Source organism: Schistocerca piceifrons, chromosome 10 (genome assembly GCF_021461385.2).
Source record: "Schistocerca piceifrons isolate TAMUIC-IGC-003096 chromosome 10, iqSchPice1.1, whole genome shotgun sequence".
Lineage (NCBI taxonomy): Eukaryota > Metazoa > Arthropoda > Insecta > Orthoptera > Acrididae > Schistocerca > Schistocerca piceifrons.
This window is the reverse complement of record NC_060147.1, coordinates 25,450,806-25,465,047: the sequence shown is the minus strand read 5'-3', so window position 1 is coordinate 25,465,047 and position 14,242 is coordinate 25,450,806. Positions and strand designations below refer to the sequence as shown.

The window sequence follows — 14,242 nt, the reverse complement described above, 5'->3', positions numbered from 1 at the left end:
CACAGATCTCACCATCCAGGAGTGGTCTTGTGAGCATGAGGATGAATTGTCGCCTGTCCCCTTATCACCACAGTCAACAGTTCTCAGTATTGTAGAATATCTGTTGAATACTTTGCACACAAGGCAACGTGATGATGTTTGGTTTGCGGGCGCTCAATTGCGCAGTCATCAGCGCCCGTACAAAGTGTAAAGTATGTACAGGGTGTTTCAAAAATGACCGGTATATTTGAAACGGCAATAAAAACTAAACGAGCAGCGATAGAAATACACCGTTTGTTGAAATATGCTTGGGACAACAGTACATTTTCAGCCGGACAAACTTTCGAAATTACAGTAGTTACAATTTTCAACAACAGATGGCGCTGCAAGTGATGTGAAAGATATAGAAGACAACGCAGTCTGTGGGTGCGCCATTCTGTACGTCGTCTTTCTGCTGTAAGCGTGTGCTGTTCACAACGTGCAAGTGTGCTGTGGACAACATGGTTTATTCCTTAGAACAGAGGATTTTTCTGGTGTTGGAATTCCACCGCCTAGAACACAGTATTGTTGCAAAAAGACGAAGTTTTCAACGGAGGTTTAATGTAACCAAAGGACCGAAAAGCGATACAATAAAGGATCTGTTTGAAAAATTTCAACGGACTGGGAACGTGACGGATGAACATGCTGGAAAGGTAGGGCGACCGCGTACGGCAACCGCAGAGGGCAACGCGCAGCTAGTGCAGCAGGTGATCCCACAGTGGCCTCGGGTTTCCGTTCGCCGTGTTGCAGCTGCGGTCCAAATGACGCCAACGTCCACGTATCGTCTCGTGCGCCAGAGTTTACACCTCTATCCGTACAAAATTCAAACGCAGCAACCCCTCAGCGCCACTACCATTGCTGCACGAGAGACATTCGCTAACGATATAGTACACAGGATTGATGACGGCGATATGCATGTGGGCAGCATTTGGTTTACTGACGAAGCTTATTTTTACCTGGACGGTTTCGTCAATAAACAGAACTGGCGCATAAGGGGAACCGAAAAGCCCCATGTTGCAGTCCCATCGTCCCTGCATCCTCAAAAAGTACTGGTCTGGGCCGCCATTTCTTCCAAAGGAATCATTGGCCCATTTTTCAGATCCGAAACGATTACTGCATCACGCTATCTGGACATTCTTCGTGAATTTGTGGCGGTACAACCTGCCTTAGACGACACTGCGAACACCTCGTGGTTTATGCAAGATGGTGCCCGGCCACATCGCACGGCCGACGTCTTTAATTTCCTGAATGAATATTTCGATGATCGTGTGATTGCTTTGGGCTATCCTGTATACAGGAGGTGGCGTGGATTGGCCTCCCTATTCGCCAGACATGAACCCCTGTGACTTCTTTCTGTGGGGACACTTGAAAGACCAGGTGTACCGCCAGAATCCAGAAACAATTGAACAGCTGAAGCAGTACATCTCATCTGCATGTGAAGCCATTCCGCCAGACACGTTGTCAAAGGTTTCGGGTAATTTCATTCAGAGACTACGCCATATTATTGCTACGCATGGTGGATATGTGGAAAATATCGTACTATAGAGTTTCCCAGACCGCAGCGCCATCCGTTGTCGAAAATTGTAACTACTGTGATTTCGAAAGTTTGTCTGCCTGAAAATGTACTGTTGTCCCAAGCATATTGCAACAAACGGTGTATTTCTATCGCTGCTCGTTTAGTTTTTATTGCCGTTTCAAATATACCGGTCATTTTTGAAACACCCTGTATGTAGAACTGTAAACGGATCCTAGCCAAGGCTCGAATAATTTACATACGAAGGATAATGGAGATGTAACTCTTGTGCGCAATTTCTGGTTAAGCCACCTCACAAGGACAATTATAAATTTAAAAATTACAGGGTCGCCACCAGCCCAAGCCCTTCCAAACCATTTAAGAAAAGATCGAACTGGAAATTATCAGTTCAATTGAATTAAGAATTTAATTATAAGAATGCAATTTTTTTAAAGACAGTAATAAGACGAACAGCATTGTATGTCGTATATCAATGAGCTTGTTCAATTAAATTGATTTTCCTCCCTTTTCTGTTATGACAAGCAAGCACATTAACTTAAAAAAGAAGAGGGAACAAAAAATTGATTTTAAAACTGGCATCAATGAGAAAGATAAAGGAGGCAGAGTTTATCTTTTAGGTAGCACATTTATTTCATTACTGAATTTGATGCACATCCTATGAATACACATGAGTGGTGCATGAATGAAAAATTTAACTAAATAATTCGCCAAAACATGGCAGAATAGCGCAATTAAAAAAGGAAAAACACATAAAAGGAAAGTGGAACACAATAATTCAGTCATTCCATCTACATTACCACGACAGAAATAGTTCAGAGAGGTACCTATTACCATTATGCTGATGCACTGGCTTGGAAAGGGGGTTATCCGATTCACAAGGTTTGTATAGTAGATATACGACATGGAATCCGCGCCTGCCTCTTACGAACGGCCGAACTTCAGCACTTGGTAAACCTTGATTACGAGTTAACTGTTCACAAATTAGACATTAAACCAGCCAGAAATGTAAGAAATTTTAGTGGTGCAATAGCAGAATGATTTTGCCGCCGCGAAATAAAATTAACTCGGCAAGGCAGAAAACCCTCTCTAGGAGGTACGAACTGTACTCACCAACCGCTAGCTGCACAGTGTCCTTTCTCCACCGAGCTTCGCCTAACTACCGGTGCAACGGAAGCTACCAGAGGGGTAGGCTTCCGCCACCAACCTGAGAGACAAACCAACCTCAGACTAAAAGGTGTAAACCTCTCTGTCCAGGTACTGGGATCCTAAGTTGTCATCCGGTGCTACCCTCCAAACGAAAAGCAAACATCACCTGCTCCTAGCAGACGACAACCAACTCAGCGTACCCCACGAAAGAAACACGAAACCACTCGTAAAAACAGTCATTCAGTCACATTCACGCACACATAGGGCAGGGTGAAGGGAAACACGTAATAGATTTCCTATGGAACACATAAAAATCAATCATAATAGCATTTAATAAGCCTTAGTTTGATTGCTCAGTCTTTCTGGGAGAAATAATAAACTAAACCGCAATCAGGCGGTGGACAGAATAGGATGCACAGAATCCAGTGAGACAAGCGTCTATGAAACCACCCAGCAGAGACGTTTCAAAAGTCCCAGTTTTTACGCAGTCCGAGTTTTACACAATCTACTCTAGCCACTATCACGAATGACGGTGATGAAATGATGAGTACAACACAAACACCCAGTCCCCGGGCTGACGAAATCCACAACCTGGCTGGGAATCGAACCCCAGACCGCATGATCCAGAGGCAGCAACGCTGGCCACTTGACCACGAGCTGCGGACACAAGGCTACACACCTCCACGATCTTCACTTCAGCTTGCTGCTATTTTTCCGGTAAAATGGTGTAAGATTGCCTTGAAAGCTACACAAGACCTGTACCTGAAGCGCTTTTGAAAGCCAACATCTTTCCTACACAGTATTTGCCATGTTAATATGTTGAGATTTTGGTACTTACATATTTTTGTCGAAATTTTGTGCATAAAACGAGTTCTGTTTGGTGAATCAAAGTAACGATTTAGATATATATTTGGTATCGGTTTCTTTTAGATGTATATAGCGTGTACCGGGTTAAGTTTAGATATTATTGTGATAGCGTAATGCGTACACACATCAGCGTGCTGGTTGCTTTTTCTCTGTGTCGAGCAGTCTTCCCACAAACTTGTCACAAACATTATGACCTGATGTTTTCTGCACGGTCGTAACTGCACCACTACAGGGATTACGCCTGTCAGTATACACTAACTGTTTTACGTCTATGCATTTACACTGCAATACCTGACCCGCTGCTCAGGGAAAAATAAGCAGTAATGGCTTTCTCTCGCCACCTGTACTTCGAGGTACTACGGAATCTAAAAACATAGAGTTTCTAATAGTTACTATTATTAGCCTGCAAATGACGTAAATACTCACGCAATGTTGTTCAGTACACTGCGCTCAGTCACCAACGGAAATAACAGCAATTGTATCCGTTACACTATGTACACAGAAGCGCCAAAGAAACTGCTATAGGCATGCGTATTCAAATACGTACAGAGACATGTGAACACGCGAAATGCGGCGCTGCGGTCGGCAACGCCTATATAAGATAACAAGCGCCTGGCGAAGTTACTAGATCACTTACTGCTGCTACAGTGGCAGGTTATCAAGATTTAAGTGAGTTTGAACGTGGTGTTGTAGTCGGCGCATGAACGATGGGACACAGCATCTCCGAGGATGCGACGAAGTGGGGATTTTCCCGTACGACTATTTCACGAGTGTGCCGTGAAAGTCATAAATCTGGTAAAACATCATATCTCCGACATCGCTGCATCCAGAATAAGATCATGCAACAACGGGACCAAAGGCGAATGAAGAGAATCTTTCACCGTGACGGAAGTGCAACCCTTCCGCAAATTGCTTCAGATTTCAGTGTTGGGCCATCAACAGGTGTCAGCGTGTGAACCATTCAACGAAACATGATCGATATGGGGTTTCGGAGCCGAAGGCCCACTCGCTTACCCTTGATGATTGCACAACACAAAGCTTTATGTCTCACCTGGGGGCGTCAACACTGACACTGAACTGTTGATGGCTGGAAACATGTTGCATGGTCGGACGAGTCTCAAGAAAAAACTTAACATCTGAGGTCATCAGTCCCCTAGACTTAGAACTAATTAAACCTAACTAACCTAAGGGCGTCACACACATCCATGCCCGAGGCAGGATTCGAACCTGCGACCGTAGCAGCAGCAGAGTTCGAGATTGAAGCGCCTAGAACCGCTCGGCCACATCGGCCGGCGGACGAGTCTCGTTTAAAATTGTATTGAGCAGATGGACGTGTAAGGGTAATATGACAACCTCATGAATCCATGGACCCTGCATGTCAGCAGGGGACTGTTCAAGCTGGTGGAGAGTCTGTAATGGTGTGGGGCGTGTGCAGTTGGAGTGGTATGGGACCCCTGATACATCTAGTTACAACTCCGACAGGTGACACGTACGTAAGCATCCTGTCTGATCACCTGCATTGATTCACGTCCACTGTGCATTCGGACGGTCTTACGCAATTTCAGCAGGACAATGCGACGCCCCACAGGTCCAGAATTTTTGCAGCGTGGCTCCAGGAACACTATTCCACAGACATGAACATGAAATGGAAATGAGCGTTTGGCGTCATTAGCCGGGAGGCCCCTTACAGGGCAGGTCCGGCCGTCTTGGTGCAGGTCTTACTACATTCGACGCCACATTGGGGGATCTGGTCGCCGGATGGGCATGAAATGATGATGAAGACAACACAACACCCAGTCCCTGAACGGAGAAAATCTCCGACCCAGCCGGGAATCGAACCCGAGCCCATAGGGCGGCAATCCGTCTCACTGACCACTCACCTATTGGGGCGGACAGAGATGAACATTATTGAGCATATCTGGGATGCCTTGCAACGTGCTGTTGAGAAGAGATCTCTACACCCGTGTACTCTTACGGATTTACAGACAGCGCTGGAGGATTCATGGTGCCACTTCCCTCCAGCACTACTTAAGACATTGGTCGACTCCATGCCAAGTCGTGTTGCGGCACTCCTGCGTGCTCGCGGTTGGCCCTACACGATATTAGGCAGGTGTACCAGTTTCTTTGGCTCTTCGCTGTATATGTCAGTACTACGCCTCATTCGTCCTGCTGTGTACAAAGTGCTGTTGGCAGCCAGAGCTATTGTTGGTACGACGCGTCCTCGACCATGGTCTGTACAGTGCTCGCGTGCAGCGTATGCACAGCCGTAATGAAATCATAGACATGATCTGGTTCCGAATGACACGTCCGAGGTTGACCGCGTGTTTACCTTGGCGCAGTCGACCACACAGTGGGTCCCCTGTGGTACGGTACCACAATGTGGAGCACAGACGCCGCCGCGCACTGACCAGCCCCGCCAGAGACGGCGGCGGCATTTCCCGCCGCATCCATCTCCGCCTCCATCTCCCAGCCTCTCCTCTTTTTTGTTTCCCTTACACGGTCTCGCCCCAGACGGAAACCCGAGCCCCAGCGCCGAACCGCGGCCCACAGTGGCCGCCATTCAGCGGCCGGCGCGGGGCAGGTGGTCACCGCGCGTGACGTCACGTCCGGTGCGCCCCCATTGGCCGCCGGACACAAGGTGGGCCTCTCTCCGGCGCCTTGTTTTTCCTCGCGGCTGGGACCCGCGCTGCCGCCGTCTGACTGGGAGCTCTGTCCCCGCTCCGCTCACCTTGACTGCGGCGCGCCGCTCTACCTCCTTGTTGCTCGTCGCCGCAACGCCGTTTTCCCGCCAGCGCCTGTAACGCATCTCGTTCATCGGCGCCGTCTGTCCCCACCCGCAACTTCCTTCCATTTACCTCGACTAAATCTTTTCCAGTGTGTGTAATGGCGGCTTGTGATCTACGACGTCGCAAAACGAAGACTGAACGGTCAGCCACCGCAGTGAAACGTCCACCCAAGTTATACCTAATCACCTAGTTTTAAGCCCATTTAGCGAATCGAAAACCGGGCCGTTAGGTATGACATCCCGTTGCGCTGGCCAGGGCCGGACTGCCAATGTGATTATGAGCACATACTGGTCAATTTACGAGGTAAAACTGGATGTTTCTGTTGTATGATGCAGTAATGAAATTTGTGTGTGAGTAAGCAAGTATTATTTAATAAAAAACAAACATTAAGGATCTCTCCCAAATACGTGAAACATCCGATAAATGGTTAGGACAAGAAGAGAATAGAAGCTTTCGAAATTTGGAACCACAGAAGAATGCTGAAGATTAGATGGCTAGATCACATAACTAATGAGGAGGTATTGAATAGAATTGGGGAGAAGAGGAGTTTGTGGCACAACTTGACTAGAAGGAGGGATCGGTTCTTAGGACAAGTTCTGAGGCACCAAGGAATCACCAATTTAGTATTGGAGGGCAGCGTGGAGGGTAAAAATCGTAGAGGGAGACCAAGAGGTGAATACACTAAACAGATTCAGAAGGATGTAGTTTGCAGTAGGTACTGGGAGATGAAGAGGCTTGCACAGGATATGGAGAGTTGCATCAATCCAGTCTCAAGACTGAAGACCACAACAACATAGGTTGCGTTCACTGTGACACCGACAACAATGCTCAGAAGCCGTCGCCAGAGGTCGCCCACTTCGGCCAACAGCTTGGTCACTGTGCATTTGAACTCTTTCGTCAGTTCTTGGCGGGGACTAGGAGGTTAGCTTAGGCTAGAATCTGTCCTATGTATTAAGCGCACTATATTCTACCCTGCAAGGGTACATCGATAAGAAGACGCCTCTGTGCTTGGAGAACAGTGCTGCAATACGATGTCTGCTATTAAAAAGATGCCGAATACATGTGAATGAGCTGTACCTGTCTCGAAAAAGAACGTGGCGAGCACTGTACACTCTGTCCTCAGTTACTGCAATTACCACACAAATTTCACGAATATATCAGATGGAGGGAAAGTCGTCAAGCCAGAAAAGTTAAAAACGTTACAGCTTTGTGCCGCCACTTCTCCACCACCAACTAGCTCAGAAGGGACTGCAACCTTTGAAACCAACAAGCAGTATCTGACGCTTTTCATACGGGGTGTTCAAAAAGTCTCTCCGCAGTGCCGTGTGATTGTTAGCCGCGCGTGCCCTATGATTGTTCGCCTGCCTGGGTTACTTCCCTTCGAGTGGACTCTCCCAACATTCCTCTGTTTCGTTTATCCCAGCCAGTGTCAGTTCTATCGTTGTCTACCCCGATAGCTGAGTGGTCAGCGTGACGGATTGCTGTCCTACGGGCCGGGGTTCGATTCCCGGCTGGATCGGGGATTTTCTCCGCTCAGGGACTGGGTGTTGTGTTGTCTTCATCATACTTTCATCCCCATCCAGCGCGCAGGTCGCCCAATATGGTGTCCAATGCAATAAGACATGCACCAAGGCGGCCGGACCTGCCCCGTAAGGGCCTCCCGGCCAATCACGCCAAACGCTCATTTCCATTTCCAGTAGTATCGGTGATATGTGTTGTTACGTGTTGACATGAACATTTCAGTTTAGTTCCCTTGTTAGTTTGTTTCGTTTTTGTCACTGTTAAAATGCTAACCATTGAAGAAAGTGTGATTTTAGTCAAACAAGTGTTCAGAGCTGGCGGTAAATACACAGTTTCAGTTCGTCAAACATTTAATTCAGTTTTCCCGGAGACAACACTCCCACATCGCGATACTATGCGAGACTTGATTAACAAATTTCGAAGTACGGGATCAGTGACAGATGCACCGAGAAGTGGCCGTCCTAGCGTTTTGCCTGAGGATAAACTACTCGATATTTCCGATAAAATGTCCACGACTCCGAACAAGTCAGTAAGAAAACTCGCGCAGGAAATCGATGTTAGTGTCGGAATGGCCCACACAGCTGCAAGAAAAAAATTCCATCTTATCCCAAACAAAGTGACAGTCGTGTAACAACTGAAAAATACTGACCATGGCAAGAGACTGCATTATTGTCAACGGTTCAAAAATTTCGTTCAACAAAATGAAAGGGGTATTTTTAATGAAACGTTTCTTGCTGATAAGGCGTGTTTTCATCTATCCAGGTACACGAACTCGCAAAATTCTCGTATGTGGAGTAATGCAAATCCATTGTGTATTGATGAGGACCCACTTCATTCTCTGAAAATAGGAGTTTGGACTGCCATTTCTAGACGTCTGCTTGTGGGTCCCATATTTTTCAACGAAACAATAAGCGCAAAACGACACTGCAGTGATATTCTGTACCCATTCATACGAGAACTTGTGTTAAGTGAAATACTGAACGGTTATTTTCAACAAGATGGTACAATCGCGCATACAGCTCGCGTTTCAGTGCCACTGCTTGCTGATGTTTTTGGTGATCGCATAATTTCACAGCGACTTTGGGCTCCACGATCGCCTGACCTAACACCACCTGACTTTTTCTTCTACGGTGCAGCGAAAGCAACTGTCTATAGAAAACGTCCAGAATCCATCGATGACCTGAGAAAACTGCGATATCCACTTTCACTGCTTCTGTTACAGAAGAGATGTTACAGCTTGTGTTTGGAAACATGATTAGACGAATTGAACTGTGTATTCAACAGCAGGAGGCACACTTTCAACATTTAATCCTAAAATCTGTAAGTAAAAATGAATATTCAATCAATTAAAAACTTGTATTTCACCAAGGTTCATTGAAGTGTATTCACTGCGGCATACTGCACGCGCGGCAAACAATCATACGACACTCAGGAGAGACTTTTTGAACACCCCATTTTGTACGTGTGTATTACAAAGGTATGTAGTTTCTATGATACACCGTATTAAGGATCTCTCCATAAAACGTTATCGCGAGTGCGATTTATTATGTTACAGAGGTAGGATGTGCGACTTCGGTGTATGTTTTGCCAATGAAATTTTGAGCACATAATAAAACGAGGTAAAACTGGATGTTTCTGTTGTATGATGCATTAATGAAATTTGTGTGAGAGTAAGCAAGTATTATTTAATAAAAAACAAACAAACACTGTCCGAGCAGCCTTTGAAGGCCCAACAGTACCGACTGGCCGCCGTGTCATCCTCAGCCCACAGGCGTCACTGGATGCGGATATGGAGGGGCATCTGGTCAGCACACCGCTCTCCCGGCCGTATGTCAGTTTACGAGATCGGAGCCGCTACTTCTTAACCAAGCAGCTCCTCAGTTTGCCTCGCAAGCGCTGAGTGCACCCCGCTTGCCAACAGCGCTCGGCAGACCGGATGGTCACCCATCCAAGTACTAGCCCAGCCCACACAGCGCTTAACTTTGGTGATCTGACGGGAACCGGTGTTACCACTGCGGCAAGGCTGTTGGCTATTATTAAATTAATGGAAAGTAGGTTTGTGGTTTGAGAACAGATCACCTGATTCTAAAAATGGTGAAAATTAATGCAATACTGGCAGTATCTCAACATTATCACATTCTAGTACTGGAATCTTCAATTCTCTTTAAACACTTGCCCACTGGATTTGAGATAGGAGGTAACAAGATTTCTGTGTTATTTCACACTGAGAGTTGCGGTTATCAAATAACTATATTACATTGTATTTGAGAGCACTTGTACTAACAAGGGAACCTCCCCGTCGCACCCCCCTCAGATTTAGTTATAAATTGACACAGTGGATAGGCCTTGAAAAACTGAACACAGATCAATCGAGAAAACAGGAAGAAGTTGTGTGGAACTATGAAAAAAATAAGCAAAATATACAAACTGAGTAGTCCATGTGGAAGATAGGCAACATAAAGGACAATGCTAGCTGGTGAGCGCCGTGGTCTCGTGGTTAGAGTGAGCAGCTGCGAACCGAAAGGTCCTTGGTTCGAGTCCTGCCTGCCTCGAGTGAAAATTTTACTTTCTTTATTTTTGCAAAGTTACGACCTGTCCGTTCATTCATTGACGTCTCTGTTCACTGTAAGTAGTTTAGTGTCTGTTTTGCGACCGCACCGCAAAACCGTGCGATTAGTAGACGAAAGGACGTGCCTCTCCAATAGGAACCGAAACCATTTGATCGCAAGGTCATAGGTCAACCGATTCCTCCACAGGAAAACACGTCTGATGTATTCTGTACGACGCTGGTGACGGCATGTGCGTCACATGACAGGAATAGGTTGTCGACTCACCTAACTTGCACACTTGGCGAATGGGTAAAAAGATTCTTCTACCTTACCCGATTTAGGTTTTCTTGTGGATGTGATAATCATTCCCAAAAAAGTGATGAGTTTGTCACATAAACTGCATCAAATGAATGCAACAGTTTCACAGTCGCACAGTTTTCCCTGTGCTCTATCAAAACATATGTTTTTTACGTTTTCAAATGTTTCCGTGCGTAGACCGTCAAATCCTGTACATGTCCAAGCAAATCTGAACATGTCCTGGAATTTTGGAGAGCGCAGTTGATTATGTGTGAGTGCCTGAACTTTGATAATTATCTGAAAATAAAAAATTAAACTTTTCACTCGGGAGAAGCTTTGAACTTCGGACCTGTTGTTCCGCAGCTGCTCACGCTAACCACGGGACCACGGCGCTCGTAAGGTAACACGCTCCTTGATGTTGCCTATCTTGCACATGGACTACCCAGTTTGTATATTTTGCTTATTTTTTTCATAGTTCCACACAACTTCTTCCTGTTTTCTCGATTGATCTGTGTTCAGTTTTTCAAGGCCTATCCCTGTGCCAACTTATAACTACATCTGAGGGGGGTGCGATGGGGTGGTTCCCTTGTAAGCATCACTCTGAAATTCAGTATAGAATAAATTTAATACCGTATTTTGTAGTATTTAAGGCGCAAGAGTGAAAATATTAGCTTTTAAATTAGTCTTTAGTGCACAGTAGAACATTGAAATTATAATTTTCAGAACACGGTTTGGCCCTAAATATGGAAAGGTGTAATCGGCAGATGTCATACATAAAGGGTCCTTTGCAGTTTTACTTGAGCCAGAACTACATTTTTAACGCATCGAATTTTTTAAAGTACATCGAAATTAGCATTCGTTATCCGAAAGTTTCACGTACGGGTCTTAGGATTTACATACTCTAGATGTTTCATGGCGACCTTGAAAAGGAAGATTACAAACAGTCTGTGTTGTTGTATTTATTTGAATTTTCGCAGACACATGTCAATTAACCGTCAATGACTGACATTCAGCATACAAGACAAACACAAAGTTTAAAACAAGATACTCTGAGCAGCTACAGTACTGACTCGTGGAAACACATCCAGCACATTTGCAAACCCTTTCATGTACAATAGAATCACCGCCCTACTGACATGAAAGCGCCAGTAATAACTTTTAGACAGTTAATGTCCGCCTAGCACTACAGTAACTTTAAGCATAACATACGGAAACGCTCTCACTTGACAAAATCGTTTTTTGAGGTTACTTTCTAAACCTAAAATTTCCGATAAGGTTTTTGCCTACTTGTGGCTTCCACTAGTCCAGTAATTTCAGTTCACTGATTCTGAAATGTATCCCAATTTCTCATCCTCAGCATATCACAAACATCTTGTTTCAATAAACTTCTCTGTTTCTCACAGTCCATATTTCGTGTTGTTTCTACATCTACATCTACATGGATACTCTGCAAATCACATTTAAGTGCCTGGCAGAGGGTTCATCGAACCACCTTCACAATTCTCTATTATTCCAATCTCGTAAAGCGCGCGCAAAGAATGAACACCTATATCTTTCCGTACGAGCTCTGATTTCCCTTATTTTATCGTGGTGATCGTTCCTCCCTATGTAGGTCGGTGTCAGCACAATATTTTGCATTCGGAGGAGAAAGTTGGTGATTGGAATTTCGTGAGAAGATTCCGTCGCAACGAAAAACGCCTTTCTTTTAATGATGTCCAGCCCAAGTCCTGTATCATTTCTGTGACACACTCTCCCATATTTCGCGATAATACAAAACGTCCTGCTCTTCTTTGAAATTTTTTGATGTACTCCGTCAGTCCTATCTGGTAACGATCCCACACCGTGCAGCAGTATTCTAAAAGAGGACGGACAAGCGTAGTGTAGGCAGTCTCCTTAGTAGGTCTGTTACATTTTCTAAGTGTCCTGACAATAAAACGCAGTCTTTGGTTAGCCTTCCCCACAACATTGTCTATGTGTTCCTTCCAATTCAAGTTGTTCGTAATTGTAATACTTAGGCATTTAGTTCAATTTATGGCTTTTAGTTTAGATTGATTTATCGTGTAACCGAAACTTAACGAGTTCCTTTCAACACTTATGTGGATGATCTCACACTTTTCGTTATTTAGGGTCAACTGCCACTTTTCGCACCATTCAGATATCTTTTCTAAATCGTTTTGCAGTTTGTTTTGTTCTTCTAATGACTTTATTAGTCGATAAACAACAGCGTCATCTGCAAACAAGCGAAGGCGACTGCTCAGATTGTCTTCCAAATCGTTTATATAGGTGAGGAACAGCGAAGGGCCTGTAACACGAACTTGGGGAACGCCAGAAATGCCTTCCGTTTTACTCGATGACGTTCCGTCAGTTACTACGAACTGTGACCTCTCTGTCTGACAGGAAATCACAAATACAGTCACGTAACTGAGATGATATTCCATATGCAGGCAATTTCACTAGGAGCCGCTTGTGTGGTACAGTGTCAAAAGCCTTCCGGAAATCCAGAAATATGGAATCGATCTGAAGTCCCTTGTCAATAGCACTCAACACTTCGTGCGAATAAAGAGGTAGTTTGTTTCACAAGAACGATTTTTTCTAAAGCCATGTTGACTGTGTGTCAATAGACCGTTTCCTTCGAGGTAATACATAACCGATATGTGCGAAGAAAATAAACCGATCTGAATTTCACACCATTTGGCGTCCGAAATCTGTACTTTAAGATGACGACACCGGCTACATTGTGACCGCACACGGACTGGTGCACCGGTTTGGAAAAGACTGGCCGTCTTCGGCCGATGTCGGTCGTCGGCGGAATCCATTGTGACCACAGCCTTACACTGGGCGACTCTCTGGTCAAACTTGACAGCGGCCACCATGTGGTTGTTTATTGTGTCGAGTATGGAGTTCCAAATTTCCAAGTTTGATGCACACTGCGCATGCGTCTGCTAGCATCGGAAAGTCACTCTTCCTATAGAAATGGGTTTTGTGCTTTTGTGTCTTCTTAATCTTATTGTGTTGTCTGCTTCGCTTTGTTTATTTATTTATTTATTTAGCCACTTTGGATGTAAGACGGCATTCTGAAAAGTAATGCCTCCGACCTTGTATGTGACATCTGTTAAAAGCTTTTCAAGTAATCATTACAAACATTCTACATCTTTATTCTTCATGTCTACATCTTTATTTCTCAACATCACTCCAGATGGTATACCAATCAGGTTCCTTTCAGAGTATGCAGACACAGTACCGCCTTTCTTAGCAATCATATACAACCGCTCACTTGACGAAAGGTCTGTTCCTGAAGACTGGAAAGTAGCACAGGTCACACCAATATTCAAGAAAGGGAACAGGAGTAACCCATTGAATTACAGACCCATAACACTGACCTCAATTTACAGTAGGATTTTGGAGCATGTACTGTACTCGGACATAATGAATCACCTTGAAGAAAATGACTTATTGATACATAACAAACACGGATTCAGAAAATATCGTTCTTGTGCAACACAGCTGGCTCTTTATTCCCATGA

At 44.9% G+C, this 14,242-nt stretch overlaps 1 protein-coding gene and 1 pseudogene across 1 annotated transcript in view; both read right to left on the bottom strand.

Moving 5' to 3' along the window:
- LOC124718649 (leucine-rich repeat extensin-like protein 3) overlaps window positions 1-6,028 on the bottom strand; it is a 153,451-nt gene extending 147,423 nt beyond the window's left edge. The window contains exon 1 of the mRNA XM_047244278.1: window positions 5,895-6,028. Coding sequence (XP_047100234.1) covers window positions 5,895-6,028 — 134 coding nt within the window. The remainder of the gene's footprint in view (window positions 1-5,894) is intronic.
- A 3,756-nt stretch (window positions 6,029-9,784) lies between these two features.
- Window positions 9,785-9,903, bottom strand: LOC124719154 (annotated as a pseudogene).
- Between the last annotated feature and the right edge of the window lie 4,339 nt (window positions 9,904-14,242).